The sequence below is a fragment of the Aulostomus chinensis genome, chromosome 24 (genome assembly GCF_037954235.1).
Source record: "Aulostomus chinensis isolate RoL2024-O1b breed Wild chromosome 24, RoL_Achi_v1.0, whole genome shotgun sequence".
Classification (NCBI taxonomy): domain Eukaryota; kingdom Metazoa; phylum Chordata; class Actinopteri; order Syngnathiformes; family Aulostomidae; genus Aulostomus; species Aulostomus chinensis.
In genome coordinates this window covers 10398292-10412889 of record NC_141343.1, presented here as the reverse complement: position 1 = coordinate 10412889, position 14598 = coordinate 10398292, and the positions used below count along the sequence as shown (strand labels likewise).

Here is a 14598-nt window from a genome sequence, read left to right as displayed (position 1 = left end):
ATGTGTGAATTGCGAGCAACTGGTCCTGTGTGTTGGAGAGCTCCCTTGCTTTTCCTTGCGGCAGATCTGCCATTTGGCAAAATTTGGGTTGTCAAACTTCTCACAGCACCATATTAAAAAAAATAACAATACTTAACCAGCGCCAGCAGCCGCTTATTGCGATCTTCTTTAGTTTTCCCACTTGCTCCGCCCATTCCAAGTGGCCATTTCAACTTAAAAAATTGAGAAGTGAAGTGTTGAATGTTCTGGGCTGCTGTCGGATTTTTGAGTATGTGTATGGAATACCAACCAAGCTGGAGGCAAACCAGGGGACCAAGCTCGTGGCTCGCAACACAATTATTAGACCAATGTCCTTCCTGGGTGCCGAGGAGGATTAATTCTAAATGAATGAAAACTCAGTGTGTTTTGGCCTCAGGTGATTTTACGATCATGACAACATAATTGGAATTATAATATGCAATATGAGCCACGAGATTTCTCTTAATCCCAAACAGTTGTCCTTTATGAGCATCGGTTCTGACAGCAGGAAAAAAAAAAAACAGCACATTTTCCAGATCTCTGCAGTCATATAACTTTATCCCAAAAAATAGAAAATGATTTAGTACACACATTTGACAGATAGCCTTTCATGTGGAATTGAAATTAGCATTGTTGTACATGGCAGAGCATCCTTCCTCTGTTTCTGCAAAAGCTCAGGATCATTGTATCTAAGCGGGTGGTCAGTTAGTTACACCGCTGACACGGATCTCCAACGCAAGCTTTCCAAAACTCCTGTTGCGAGAGTAAGGAAACAGATCGGTTTACTTTGCTCCATCCTTCACCTTTAATTTAAAAAAAAACAAAAACTTTTCAAAACGCAAGTTTATTAGGCTCAAGCATCTGGATGCACACCTCAATAGGGAATCCTCTTGTTTGCCCGTGATCTCTAACAGAGCCCACCATGAAGCTGCTGTCTGAGGAACCGGCTTCCTTAAACCGCGATGTAAGGAAAAAAAGACGAAAAAAAGTGTTCCATTTGATCATTTCCCACACAAAAATCTGAATATATGAACATGTGTAATAGATACTATATACAATATTATAGGTGTGGTTGACATATTTTGTCATAATCCGTTTTTTTTGTTGTTGTTGTCTGCTTGAACATTCCTGGATTGATCCTCGAAGTAAACACGGATTTGATCGGGGCCTGTTTTGTGTTTTAATTGTGTGTTCTTCTAAGCCCCCGCTGTCTACAATGCACAATGAACCAGTTCCCAATTTACAACAGACCATTTTAATCAAATGCTGAAAGATGCCAAAAAGTACACACAGTTAGTTCAGTAAAAACAGATCTGGTTAATCTTTTGATTTCACCCTCTCTCTTTGTCCGTTTCCCCCATTGTTGACTGTCAGGTTGTTGTAAGGTCCTCGCAGCTTTCTGCCAACACGGCGCCCTGGCACTGTACAGTAGCTGTTCATGTTATTCATATTGACGTGTTATAAAATATTCTCAACATATTTTCCTTCTCTCTATAGGGTCCTCCAGGTCCAAAGGGGGAAAAAGTGAGTATATTTCATTTATTTACAGTAAATAAAGCGAGAGGCACTTTGTTTAGCTTAGCATGAAAAAAAGACAGCCCGTCCGATGACAACAAAAATCTCAAACTGACTCTTTAAAACGTTACGTGCCGCTACATTTAAGGAACCGAACAAAACAAAACTATTCTTGATAACGACACAGTCACAAGCTCCAGCCTGCCAAACGACGACACCGGGACGCAGCTCTGCCGGTGAAATTCGGTCATAACGTTCAGATTCAGCGTGAGAAATTCAATTAGTGTCTCAATTTAATAACCCTTGAAAAAAATAATTTTTATAGAGGCGAGTTAATGTTGACTTTGGAAGTAAAGCCAGAGAGCAGCGGCTCTACAGACATACTCAACCCCGCACGTGTCTCATAAGGGATCATTTAGCCAGATTGCATTTCTGTAAGGCAAGATTTTGTTTGTTTTTTTCAAGAAAATGCCACAGACTTCCCCTTTGAGAATAATTTCATTGTTTTACATGACACCTGGTCTACTGGTACTTCTATCAGTGTGTGTATAACACAATTCAACTTTCAAATGAGAAAAATGCTGTTTTGTCAAGGGGATCTTCAGCAGGGGAGAGCGAATTACAGATTAATATAATTTAAATGTTCCATTGGAAAAGGATGTCTGACTATAAGTTAATCACACGGACATTGATGTTGTCTTGGGTCGACCTTATTTTAGTGTGATCGTACTTCCAGCTTCATCTCAAATTGGACACTGTCTGTCTGTCTGTCTGCCTGCCAAGAAAAACTCAATGAAATGCCCAGCTTTTGAAATCCACTCTTTAATCCATCTTATAGGTCAAGACAACAAAAATTTCGCTTTTGTTCCCGCACTTAATTTTTGCATAAGAATTGTTAATTTTACCTTTACCGCTCTGGTGTGCGTTCAGCTACGTCCGGCCCCAAGTCTAATTATTTAAACGCTCCTCTTGCTCACACGTCCGCAGAACAGAACACGAATGACTGAAAGCCAGTAACCAATTTGAAAATGAACCCTTAAATGCTTACATCCATAAAACAGTGGTAGAGCCTGCAAAATAACCACACTGTAGCTTTATATGTCTGCAGGGCCTACAGGAGCCAAATGTATGATAAATATTACATAAACGAGTCCTTGAATTCACTTATAATCGTAAACAAAGTGGAAACCCTTTATTAAATACGACTCGGGGCAATCAAGGCTGTTCGACGTCGAATGACGATTTCAACTGCGTGTGGATAGTTTGTATGAAATTTTAAAAGGATCAATCTGTCGTTTAAAAAAAAAAAGAAAAAAAGACCCGATTTGCGAGGGACGAACACAGCAACGCAAGGTCGTCGTGCTCATCTGCATCGAGAAACACTTCAGATTCCGGGTAATGTGGAATGACTCGGAAAATTGAAGCCATGAGAGAGCCAGATGTAGGTGATCGCGAAGCATCCGGTGTCACAGTGATGAATGACGCGTCTCGCGGATCAGACACGTGTTCATTTCTCCCGATTGAACCACTTCATCTGCAGTCCCGTTAAATGAAAAACAACTGCGCGGGTGCTCCCACCCAAGACGCATGCAACTGTGTGGCCATTCACAAATGTTTTCCTATTAAAAATCGGGCTTCGGAACAGCCGCCCGGTGAAAGATTAGAAAAATTCACAGCACTGTTTTATTTGAAAGTGCTCAGGCATTACACCGAAGTTGTGCAAAATTCCCATCCATGTGTGATAACTTTGCTTGGCTCATTTTACTGCTGTGGTCACATTGTAGCTTCGCCAAGAAGATCATCAAACAAGATGGTTTAAGAATGATCAGATTCTGGACCGATTAAGGGTATAATTCGGTGTTCGTTTGGTCTTACCTCAGTTATTTCAAATGAAGGCTTTTGGTTTGGTTTCACTCTAATGTGATAAAACCAACAGTCTTCACCGTACAGGTTGATTCAAAACCTACCGCCTTTCTCCTTCAGGAACACGCTCGGTCCGCCGAGATCGACCCCCAAAACGGGCAGACATCCAGAGATCTCGAGGGCACAAAGTCTGGCCTGGCATTGCTTTTCCACCCACACTCATCTCACCCCACACCGCTGCTTTTTCTCTCTTTGTCTCTCATACCCAATTCATGTCACTCTATGTTATCATAACTGATTTTACTCTTCACCACAAGGAATACTTGAGGTTCCTGTAGTATTTTGCTTTATCAATGTGTTCTGAATTATACCTCAATGAGTTCAGTGTGAGTCTTGGCTTATTATTAGCGCCGTAACCGTGAGTCTGTGTGTGCGTGTGTGTGTGTGTGTGTGTGTGTGTGTGTGTGTGTGTGTTCACCCTGCGCATTTCAAAACAAATTCTCTTCTTCTTGCCTTCTGCAGGGGGATCAAGGCGACCAGGGACCACGGGTATGTGGTTTTACTTGTGATTAGCTGATGAATGTGACTTTATAACTCTCCCTCAGCAGAATTGTGGGCAAAAGGTTTGAGATGCATGGAATTCCTGGGATAAAGTTCTTCTCATCTGGCCAAATACAACAAGCATGTCAACTCTGCTTATTTCTTTATCAAGAAGAGGCAGACAAACGTGCAAAATACCTTGGGAGAGAAGGGTTTGGAGTGCTTTTCAAGAAGTTATGTCTTGAATTGAAGCTTTTGCGCACCAGCGGAAGCCCGAGCTATCTGCTCAATCTCGGCTATAATCATCTCACTGTAATTACTTGTGATTCACTTCGATTCTCAATGTGACACTGTGTATTCAGAGCTTTTAATCATTTCCAGTTCCACAGTTTGACATTTCTATAAAAGTTTAGCTCCTAAATATGATAATGTGAGTGCTTTTCCATGCCTGATAGACTCTTGAATGAATTACTCCATCTTGCAGCAACCAGCCTCACTTTCCCCAAATAACGGTTAAAAATGATTCCCAACTATGGTGGCGCAGGTTGAGTTTAAACTGCGTTATCCATGGTCACATGTGCACGGGAGTACGTTTCACTTCCTCGTCAAAAGTAGATTGTATAGAGTTGAATGCCTGTAATTGGTTTTCCTGAGGGCAGAGAGCGCATGGAGGTTAAAGTACAAGAGGACCCAACAACACAGAGGTTTGCCTTGTCACCAGAACACCCGCCATCTCCCGAGCGGATCTGATCCCAATCCTCCACTGGTGCCCATTCGGATGTTGGTATTTTGCCGATGAACTTTGTCAGCTGTCCTCCAGGCCAGTTCTGCGTGTCGTGTTGAAGAATTGCATTTCAGTTTATTTGGAAGTCAATACAAATGGCCTGCCCTGTGAATTCTGATGATCGGTCGCAGTGCGATATGATACACATCTCGCGTTACGTGAGCAGACTTCAAATGGCGGCCAAGCTCCTGGATCTCCTGGTGGCGTTGCGCATTTGCCTGGGCCCGTAATAATTTCAGGAAACACATTTCCTGATATTATTATGGGATTTTCGTTGATTATCTAAAAAAACAAAACTATCGCATCATGGTTGCAAGAATTGGACCACTGAAGAACAAAGAGAATGTCTTTTCATTTGACAAAGTAGCAAATCACCGCCTTACGGATCGTATTTCTCAGGTTGCCCCTAATTTGTACCCTTTTAACCTCGGAAATTGAGTCATCCGTCTCTATCGGTTAAGTGATTTGTACTTCAGAAATGGCAGGATGGCTGACAGATGAGAAACAGGGACCAGCCAGGCCATATTTGTCTTACAGAGTCAATAAATAAACTGTCCACTTTAAAGTACAATTTCATTAACCTCCAATTACAGCGGTATTGGCCCCCGACTGGTTACAAATGAACATACGCTCACATGTGACGGACTACAGGGGCATGAAAGCAGTGCAGTTCACCACCAAATCATATTACCTCCCCAGAACGGCATATTGACTTCGCTCATTAGATTAGTAGGTAAATGTAGTGGAACTGTATGAGGGAGGAATAAATGAAGGCATAGCAGGACAAGTGCTGCTTGACCTTGTCGCTATCCGGTTTGAAATGGAGCTCATTTCATGCCCAGTATCGACGATGTACATTCAGTAACTGTAGTCACTCACAGGGCGACGGCTAAACCAGAATATGGTATTTACTTGTCTTTCATTCTCATGTCTTTTCATGTAAAACTGAGCAGATCTAGATTTGTAGGTCAGGCTCAGGCAAGTTATTTATTTGCCTTTTCCTACTGTTTTTTCTTGCCAATTTGCTTATCACCAAGACCCGCTTTTAAGCCTTTTGAACACTGACAATTGGTGCATCGGCCCAAGAAGAATGGATGCCGACTGTGTCAAAAAACAAAAAAGCAAAAACAAAAGATGCTCCACATAACTTTTGGAGACATCTGAGTCGACTGTGTTTTCTGTCCCGCTCTCCTGCTCTCTTTCCTCCCAACCGGTCAAAGCAGACCGACGTTCCCATTGAGCCTGGACCTTCCCGACGTTCCTGCCTGTTGAAAGGAGGGTTTTTCGTTGCCGCCGTTGCAGGGTGTCACAACCTTTGTTAAATAAAATTGACTGAACTACCACATCATTTACCTGGTTTTGGAAACGGGACAAAATATACTCCATTCGCCAGCATCCCAGGATACCTTGTATTGGAGTTGCATTTATCCTATGAGCATCATTTTACCATTTTTAACTAATAAAACCAAGTAAAACTAGATGCCACGAGTAGTAGTGGAAGTCACCGTGACTCATGATTGTCATGGCATTCTGAACTCAGTGTCTGGCAATACTGTGTCGCACCTACGATGCTCTGATTCGTCCGTATTTGCTCGTGGGTGGATCTTTGCGAGAGATCATCGATACATCGTCAATTCACCCACCTAGCATCCTGTTCATTGCTCCACCCCCTCCACCACCTCACCGGGGGCACATTGCCCCAAACTGACAGGAAGATATGATAGAGCAGCAACCAGGAAGCATCGCCGTAGCGACCCACTCAGTGACGCGACAAACTGCGTCTCTTCGGATGCCCGACCAAACTGGAGGTAGCGCAGGGAAATGAACTATCATGTCATTTCAGGATCACATCGGAAATTTTTGATGTGGAAAAGGCAAATTTCACAAAGAAAAAAAAAGGTTTTCATTCATTAAGAGTGTTTTTTTGCTTTTTTTTTTTTTTTAAAAGAGTAAAAGCTCTGACTTAAGGAATCTAAACCTCGTGGCACTGATAGCTGTTTCTGCTGTCGGCATCTTCTAGGGTATTACCAAACCTATGGGCAGAATATTAGCGTTGCATTGCTGTACCCAATGTACCAAACCAGTTCATGAATACATGCCTGACTACCATTTTTGCAACATTTTCAAAATCACTCGAAATTTGCCTGATAATCAAACAGACACACAACTAAAATGTGTGTTCTGTGGTCATGCAAAGCGGTCAAAACAAGCCTCTCTCGCAAGAAATGTGTGAGAATTTACCACGCGGCAGACAGTAATTTCCTCTACCTGCTCTCCACATGTCAGGGTCATCCATTTGTCCACCCTAAATGTCAAAGGCCATTTCCAAAAGTCAAAGTTTAACCAAGCAACAAATAATAAATCGGCCAATTCTGACAAACTAATGTGTGGCCAAGTGTTCTAGCTCAGCTGGTAGGATGTAATTAAATCCGTTACTGGCTGTGTGTATCACCCGGGAAGGTGTGTGTGGTCTTTTTGAAGAATGGCATGAACTCCAGCTGTCAAACAACTGAGGAGCAACAAACTGGGTGGCAGGAAAAATCCCTGAGAATTCACCATAAAAATCACTTTGTCCAGTCCTTCCTTCTCCTACGAATAAAGGCTGCATTATGTAATTTCCAGGATTTTACATTTCAATCGTGAACCAAGACCTGTTTAAATCTGTTGTTTTGATGACTCCAAAGGCCTTAAGAACATTTTTATTCTAAATAATTTCTGATGTATCATATGGATGCCATATCTGAGGCCTGAAATGAATGTATTACTCCTCTCTTACATGTATCAAAGCCATCTGTGCACAGAATCTGCACCGCATATACCGTATATATTATATTCAGAAGAAAAAAAAAAGCTCCGGTCTGTAGTTGGTTGGGATGTTTTGTGTTTTTGGTGTGGTTGCGGGAGGAGACGCTGGTTCTGGCCAGCGTCCTATGACGGCTGTTGCTGATTGTCCTCATATCTGGCTTTTTGTTTACTACAGTCAGCTTGCTGACAGCAAATTCACAGCAATGGAGCCCCTTGCCATATAACCAACATCCGTTTTCAGAGGGAAAAAGCAAAACATAGCAATCTGCAACTGGTTAGGATTCTCTGTTAACCTCTCACACATCAGGCAGGGCGAGATCAGCGCGCAACCATCGCAGAGTTTTCTCTGACAGAGGACGACTAAACTACTGTTATTTTTTGGGGGGGGGGGCTAGATTATCTTCTTGCAGCTTCTTTTTCAGTGTTTCCAACTCACAAAATCCTTGTAAAAGCAAACAGGCTACAACCCAGAAAGCAGGGCCAACCTGTTCATGTGCTGCTCTGCAGTTTCTCGCCAGAACTCTCTGTATTGTCCATCCCCCCCACCCCACCCACCCCCCGACCATAATCCAGGACTTGTTTTCCCTTTCTGTCTTGAGGATGTTTGAGGTTCTAAATAACTCAGGAAATATTTGCAGTTAGACACAGTGTGGCCATTGTCTGCAGCAAGAAAGTATCCATGGCTCTGTTCTGCTGCTGGCCTGAATTAAGTCAGTCTGCTTTGAAACCCATATTCTTAATGAGCCATGCTTTTTGAATTATCTTTGGAAAACCAGAGGGATGGCACCATAACCATGTTTGGATTGGCCAGATTTTATCTGAACTCCAAATGTAAGGGAAGATCAAACTCTTACAAGGGCATATTTGTATGAGTGCCCAACTCTAGAGATACAGTTTTCTTTCAGGTTGGTCGGTTATTTACGACGGAGCAAAACCTGCAGCGTTTTCTTGGTCATGTAACTTCCCTTTAATAAACAGACATACAAAATGGAAACAGTGACAAAATAAAATGTAAAAATGAAAAAGACCCGGGATCTTTTGAGTTTTGTTCTTCGTTTGTAGATTTGAAAAAAAAAAAAAAAAAAATTAGTACTTCTTATTCTGCCATTCGTGCAAACCAAAATTATAACACTCAGCTGAGAGCCGTGCAATGATTATATGCAGTACGCCCTATTCAGGAATTATAAATTGCCTAATTACAACTATTGAGCACAATCAAAAGCAACACACCTGCACTTATTCTCTCACAGTGCCAAAACGAACCTCAACCCAAACAAAATGAAGCCGCAAAGGCATTCTTTACCGTAAGAAATGATGGATCTGTGAAAGTTAAACAGGATTCCACAATATACAGCTCATGAAATGCCACACACTCATTTCAGGACTATCACATGGAGAGAGCTGGAAAGATGACTTTGGCTCTTGAGACAGACAGAAACACCCTAAAGACAAACTTTTAATATGATTAACTGATTTGACAGATTAGATTAACGAGTCAACTCTCTGAGTAAAATCCTGATTTGAAAGAAAAGCACTTACATCATTAATGTTGCTCGCAATTTAGGGTTTTCCTACTTTGTCCTTCCATTTAAATTATTTTGTTCATGGACTGTTTTCTAATTTAAGCCCAAAAAAAAACGTCTGTTACTGTAGCTCTGTCTTTAGCGCCTCACATGTCATTTTTTTCCCACTTACCGGATCTGTCGTTTGACAAAGAACATTCCACGACTCAGCGGTAACGGCGGATTTACAACAATACATTTTCACTTTTATTTTTCAAACATTTTGGGAGACAAAGAAAGGCTTCCCATACTTGCCAGCCAATATTTATTTTACCGTTTAAAATGTAATTTTTTTTGCAAAAACAGTTCATCTGTTTTTTTGTTGGTAGTTACACTCAAGTTCGCTTCTGCCTCATGTTCAAGGCATCAGTTTCAAGTGAAAGCATTGCTGAAGAATATTGGTGCGGATTGAGCTTTTTTGGGGGGTAGCATTATTCCTAATTTGCGTACCGTTAGCTAGTTGTTAGCTCCAGATGCCAAGAAAATCATATCAAACCATCTTTCATCTGTCGAATTTCTACAGTTCAGTTTTGTTTTGTTTTTTTTTAGAGTTTGAGCCGCAGTCCTTGATCATGTTTTCCACTTTCTTCAGAGAGTTCTGAATAATAGGCAGGACTGAGGATATCTCAGTTCAGTGGACAGGAAAAGAGATGTTTGATCAATGTAGCGAACTGTCATGCTGCCATGTTAGACACCCCTGTGAGACATCATTTTAGCCTTTTTAGTCTAGTCTTTAGAGACTCCTTTCCTGTTTCTTGGTGGCTCATTTTAAAAGGGGGTCTTAAATTTGCATGTTACCTTCATAATATTGCCTTTAAACACCAAAACCAAAGCTGCATTGTTTTGTTTTTTTTTAATTACTAGTGTCCAGTTGATCCGTGTAGAAGACATGTTTGTATGCATATCATGGTAATTTTTAAAAAAAAATTTGAATGTGTAGAGGCCACCAATGTGGAGAAACCTATCTGGTAACATTAAACACAGAGTTTAAACTTGTCCAAATCCAACGACAAGAACAAGAAAATAAAGTCGTTAACCAACTTTACCTAAAATCTGATCCGTTTAGGATCGGCTTCCGCACTTCGGGAAATAGCATGGAGCGCGTTGTGAAACCACATGAATGCAGGTAATGATGTGCTCCTTGGTCACAGCCGTAAGAAGTAATCTGGATGATGTGAACATACCAACGATTGTGGCTTACGTCAGGGCAAATAAACACTCTTGACTCCTTTCTTTCACTTTTTTTCCCCTCATATGTTTTTCATTTGGAAATGCTTTGAAAAGAGACACCACCCTGAAAACTCTTTAAAATATCAGCCCTACTACAACCCAGTCAGCACCTCGGTGGACATACGATCCAAAACTTGAAAGGCCGCATCGTCGCAGCGACTTAACTGTGATTGGATGATATCTGCTCAGAGGGGCGGGGTTCAATTTCATGTTTCTGCGGATGTTTGTGTGGCGATGTGACTGTAAAAGACTCATCACTAGCAAGCGGGGATGCAATAAAATAAGAATGTGTGAGTATGGGCATTCTCCACAAGAAGAATGCCTTTGATTGTCTGTGAATCAAAACATTCAAAACCATGTTGAAGAAATGTTTCTGGATTCCCATTAAACTCTCCACCTACAAACTATAAACCCTATGCTTCCTTTTGTATCCGTGAGTGGCTCGCATCTGCCTTGATGATTGTTGACAAGGGAATTGGAAACCATTTGATTGAATTTCCAGCGGGCAATCCTGCCTCTTGATTTACTCGCGTGTTCTAGTTCAAAGGCTATCGTGCGATAAACATCGAAACAAATGCACTGTATGGATCAAAGAAGACGAGAGGAAACGCTAACTTCGTGATTCCGTACTTTTACATACGGTGGTGTCATGATGCAGAGTGAAATGTGAAATAGGATACATAGAATGCTTTGTTGGCTCCTCAGATTTTATTGTTTGACATCTGAATTTGATGGGTTTTCGATCCCACCCTCGAAAACATCGCAGCCGTGTTATTTGGTGCGTCATACAGCTGATCGGATGCTCAACTTCTTCTTCCTTTAACTGTTTTTGTTTGGTTTTGTTCAGCCAGTGTTTGAATGTCACGTGTGTGTTGTGCCATATTCTGCTGTTTGTCCCTTTAGGGATTGCCTGGTCTCCCTACGCTGGCTGCTTTGCACAGCAATCAGATCCTGACTGTCAAGGTTTGTCGGTGGTGGTGTCGCCTTGCTGCTCAGTCCGACCCCGCGCAGCAGCACACGCTGTCTGCTCCTTGTTCTCAAAGATAGAGTGGGCACATAAAACTAGTGTAATTAATCATGATGTTATCCTGCCACTGTTGAAAGAAATGGTGGCCTTTAACAACCCTTTAAGATGTAGCCTACTGGAACAGGAATCCTGAATCCAAGACGTGGTCTGGTTTGTGTCCATCAATGCTAAAGTGAATACTCCAAGAGAAATAGTCGATGATTAACCTATGTGGCAAAAAATGTTTTTTTAAAGCTCACTGCAATGGTTCGCCACAAAGCCTTAAATCCACCAATTTGGTCTTCAGGATTATTTTAGCGATTGATGAAGCCACTCACTTGTAATGGACACTAGCAGGATAATGGCTACATTGAAAGGAACAAGGTTAGGAATCACTCTCAATTCAGAAGGTCGACCACGCTGTTTTCAGTGTGTGCAACTCCTGGGGTCTGACTATGCAGCGGGCACAGTGATGATTATTACAGCATTTTCACAGAGGAGGAGAAATTCACATTTTTCTGGGGACTACGAGGCCACTGCGGCGCCCTCGCACCCTTGAGGTGGCAATTATGGGCTTAAGTTCCAAAAAAATAAGCCCAGATTTCCGAAGGAAACCGCCTCCACATTGGAAAAATATGGATTTCTCCCAAATCTGTGAAGATGCTGGGTGCAGGGTTCATGAACACAGGTCTTTTTTAACAAAAACTTTTCTCTTTTTTTTTTTTTTTGCATTTGCTTTCCTCCTTCTCCTCCTTCTTCTGGGACTTCATCCTTCTTCAATCTTCTCTCCCTTCTGACCTTCGACCTCTTGACCTCACACACCTGCTCAGATGGTCTTCCCTAAGATCAATCATGGCTTTCTTTCTGCTGACCAGCAGCTCATAAAGCGGCGGCTCATTAAGGTAGTGGCTGTGTACTTACTCGTCTCTCTGTCCCCCGTGCCTTGTCTCACCGATTCACTTCTTTCCGCCCATTCTGCAGTTAGCATGCACCTGTCATTGGCTCTATTGTGAAAAATATAGACTTTCTGTCTGAAACTAAGGTCTAAAACATTTTTTGTAAGTGCAATTTCTGAATAATTGTAAAGACATTTCCTGTAATTCAGTAAGTTTGTGTTTTCAACTCATGACTTACATTTGGGGGGGGGGGGCAAACACTAAAGGGCATTAATTATGATTTTGATCAATTGCATCATCATTGTTGTATGCTAGCTCCAGTCATAAGACCCTAAATACTCCCTGTTATCAATGGAGGCAGACTTTAGCTCCCCGACATCATTCCACTCCTCTTTCTTCATGATTCAACTGCTGTGGCTCCAGTCTCGGCGGATTCAACAACATCATAGCAGACTGATGTTGAAATGTTTTTATTTTGACACACAGGGAGATCAGGGGCAAGCAGGACCACCAGGGCCTCCAGGGCCACCAGGTCCTCCTGGGCCACGGGGGCCTCCAGGGGACACAGGGAAAGATGGACCCCGAGGCGTGCCTGGTTTACCAGTGAGTATTGACTGTCACAGTTCAATGAAGCTGGGCGGAGGACACAACAGAGGTCCAGTTTAAGATTATGTCATTTTTTTCTTACATCATAAATTCAGGTTTAAAGATTTTCTCGATATATTAAGGTATATGGCGGCACAGTGGTGCAGTGGTTAGCGCTGTCGCCTCACAGCAAGAAGGTTCTGGGTTCTAGTCCCAGCTCCAGCACAGGATCTCTCTGTGTGAGTCTGCATGTTCTCCCTGTTCCTGCGTGGGTTCTCTCTAGTACTCCAGCTTCCTCCCACAGTCCAAAGACATCAAGAGGGGACGAGGCTGATTGATACTCTAAATTGACCGTAGGTGTGAATGGTTGTCTGTCTCAATGTGTTGATGGACTGGCGACCCGTAGATGCGTACAAATATATACATATTTTTATTTCAGGTATCACTGTTTGTGCATTGGAGACCTCCAAGTTTCCATGTTACACCTGAATACGCTGAATATTGGACTGAGATCCTAAATATTTGTGATGTCACAAATCCTGCCCTTGAAATAAAATCTCCCCTCGTTCACAGAAAATGTTCACTTTCCCCAATGAATTTGAAAACAGCCTTACATTATCTGCACATGCATTATTCTACACAGATTAGTTCTGATATTCAACTGTGGGAACGAGAAGAAAAACATATTTCCGATGGGAAGGGGACTTTAAGTTGCCTTAAATAGCCGTTTCACAGCCTGATCCTAATTTAAGATCTTAAAATGCAGGGTTTTTTTTGTCTCTCTCTCTCTCTCTACACACTGATCTTTATTTGTCTAAAATAATCAGTGAGTGAGAAAACAGTAAGATCCAAAAGAAAAGGCAGAGCAGGTTAGAAGAAACGGGTCAGAATTCAGTCAATAATTTATTTCTGTTGAGATAAATAACTTTTATGAGCAGCTAAATATTCCTGTGTGTGCAGAGGATCTGTTATCCAAACACAAGTGGGTCAGGAAATTTTCTTGAATTGCCCTTTTAAAACTACTTTATTGTGTTGAAGAGGAAAACAAGTTGTTTTTGTGCTAAATTGGTATTTATGGGAGGGTTTACCTCAATGGAAACCTTTCTAATGAAGACTAGACAAGCAAATCATACACGCACTCCCGAGAGAATGCTTTACTGTATGGATTTACATTGACTTTGCTGTTTTTCATTATAACTTAACATTTTCCATGTCCTGTCACTGACGTGATGCTAATTTATCTGCTCTCTGCCTGTGAGAGAAAGAAGAAACAGAAGAGGCCTGTCAATTATGTTCAGCTATAAAACCTTCTGAGGGCTCCAGCTGATCTTTATTGTCCTGGCAGAGTTCACAGTGGGAGTGCAAAAATATTAAGTGTTGTAATGTGCTCCTTTCCAAGTTTTTGTTTTCAATTCTTCCAGTTGCAGTTGAAATAGTTGTTGTTTTTCCAAGAAATTAAACCTCTCTTGCCGCGGTGCTTTATTTCTCTCATAATTTATGTCTCCTGCCATGATTCGGAGTGGCGAAACGTTGTCCTGGGAATGTTACAAAGAGGCAAAAATGGAATAACGCTCAAGCATTACTTTGGCATTGACGTCTCAACATAGCATGTGTCTTTTTCATGTCTGAGAACTACAGAAGCATCCAGATCCTGAACCAAAAGCAGAGACTAAAAAAGATGCTCGTCAGAGTGAAGGCTACAAGTCGCATGGTATAATAAATACCTCTACGGCAATTTGGTTTAAAGGAGAACAATACTGGGCTCTGCTTGGCAACCTGGCTGCTACGCACCAG

General features: G+C 41.8%; 1 protein-coding gene across 1 annotated transcript in view; it reads left to right on the top strand.

Moving 5' to 3' along the window:
• The first annotated feature begins 1521 nt into the window (after nucleotides 1-1521).
• Nucleotides 1522-14598, top strand: part of LOC147238655 (uncharacterized) — a 50757-nt gene continuing 37680 nt past the window's right edge. Inside the window, exons 1-4 of the mRNA XM_086198097.1 lie at nucleotides 1522-1542; nucleotides 3919-3945; nucleotides 12154-12225; nucleotides 12706-12822. Of these exons, the coding sequence (XP_086054223.1) occupies nucleotides 12154-12225; nucleotides 12706-12822 (189 nt within the window). The 5' untranslated portion in view covers nucleotides 1522-1542; nucleotides 3919-3945. The remainder of the gene's footprint in view (nucleotides 1543-3918; nucleotides 3946-12153; nucleotides 12226-12705; nucleotides 12823-14598) is intronic.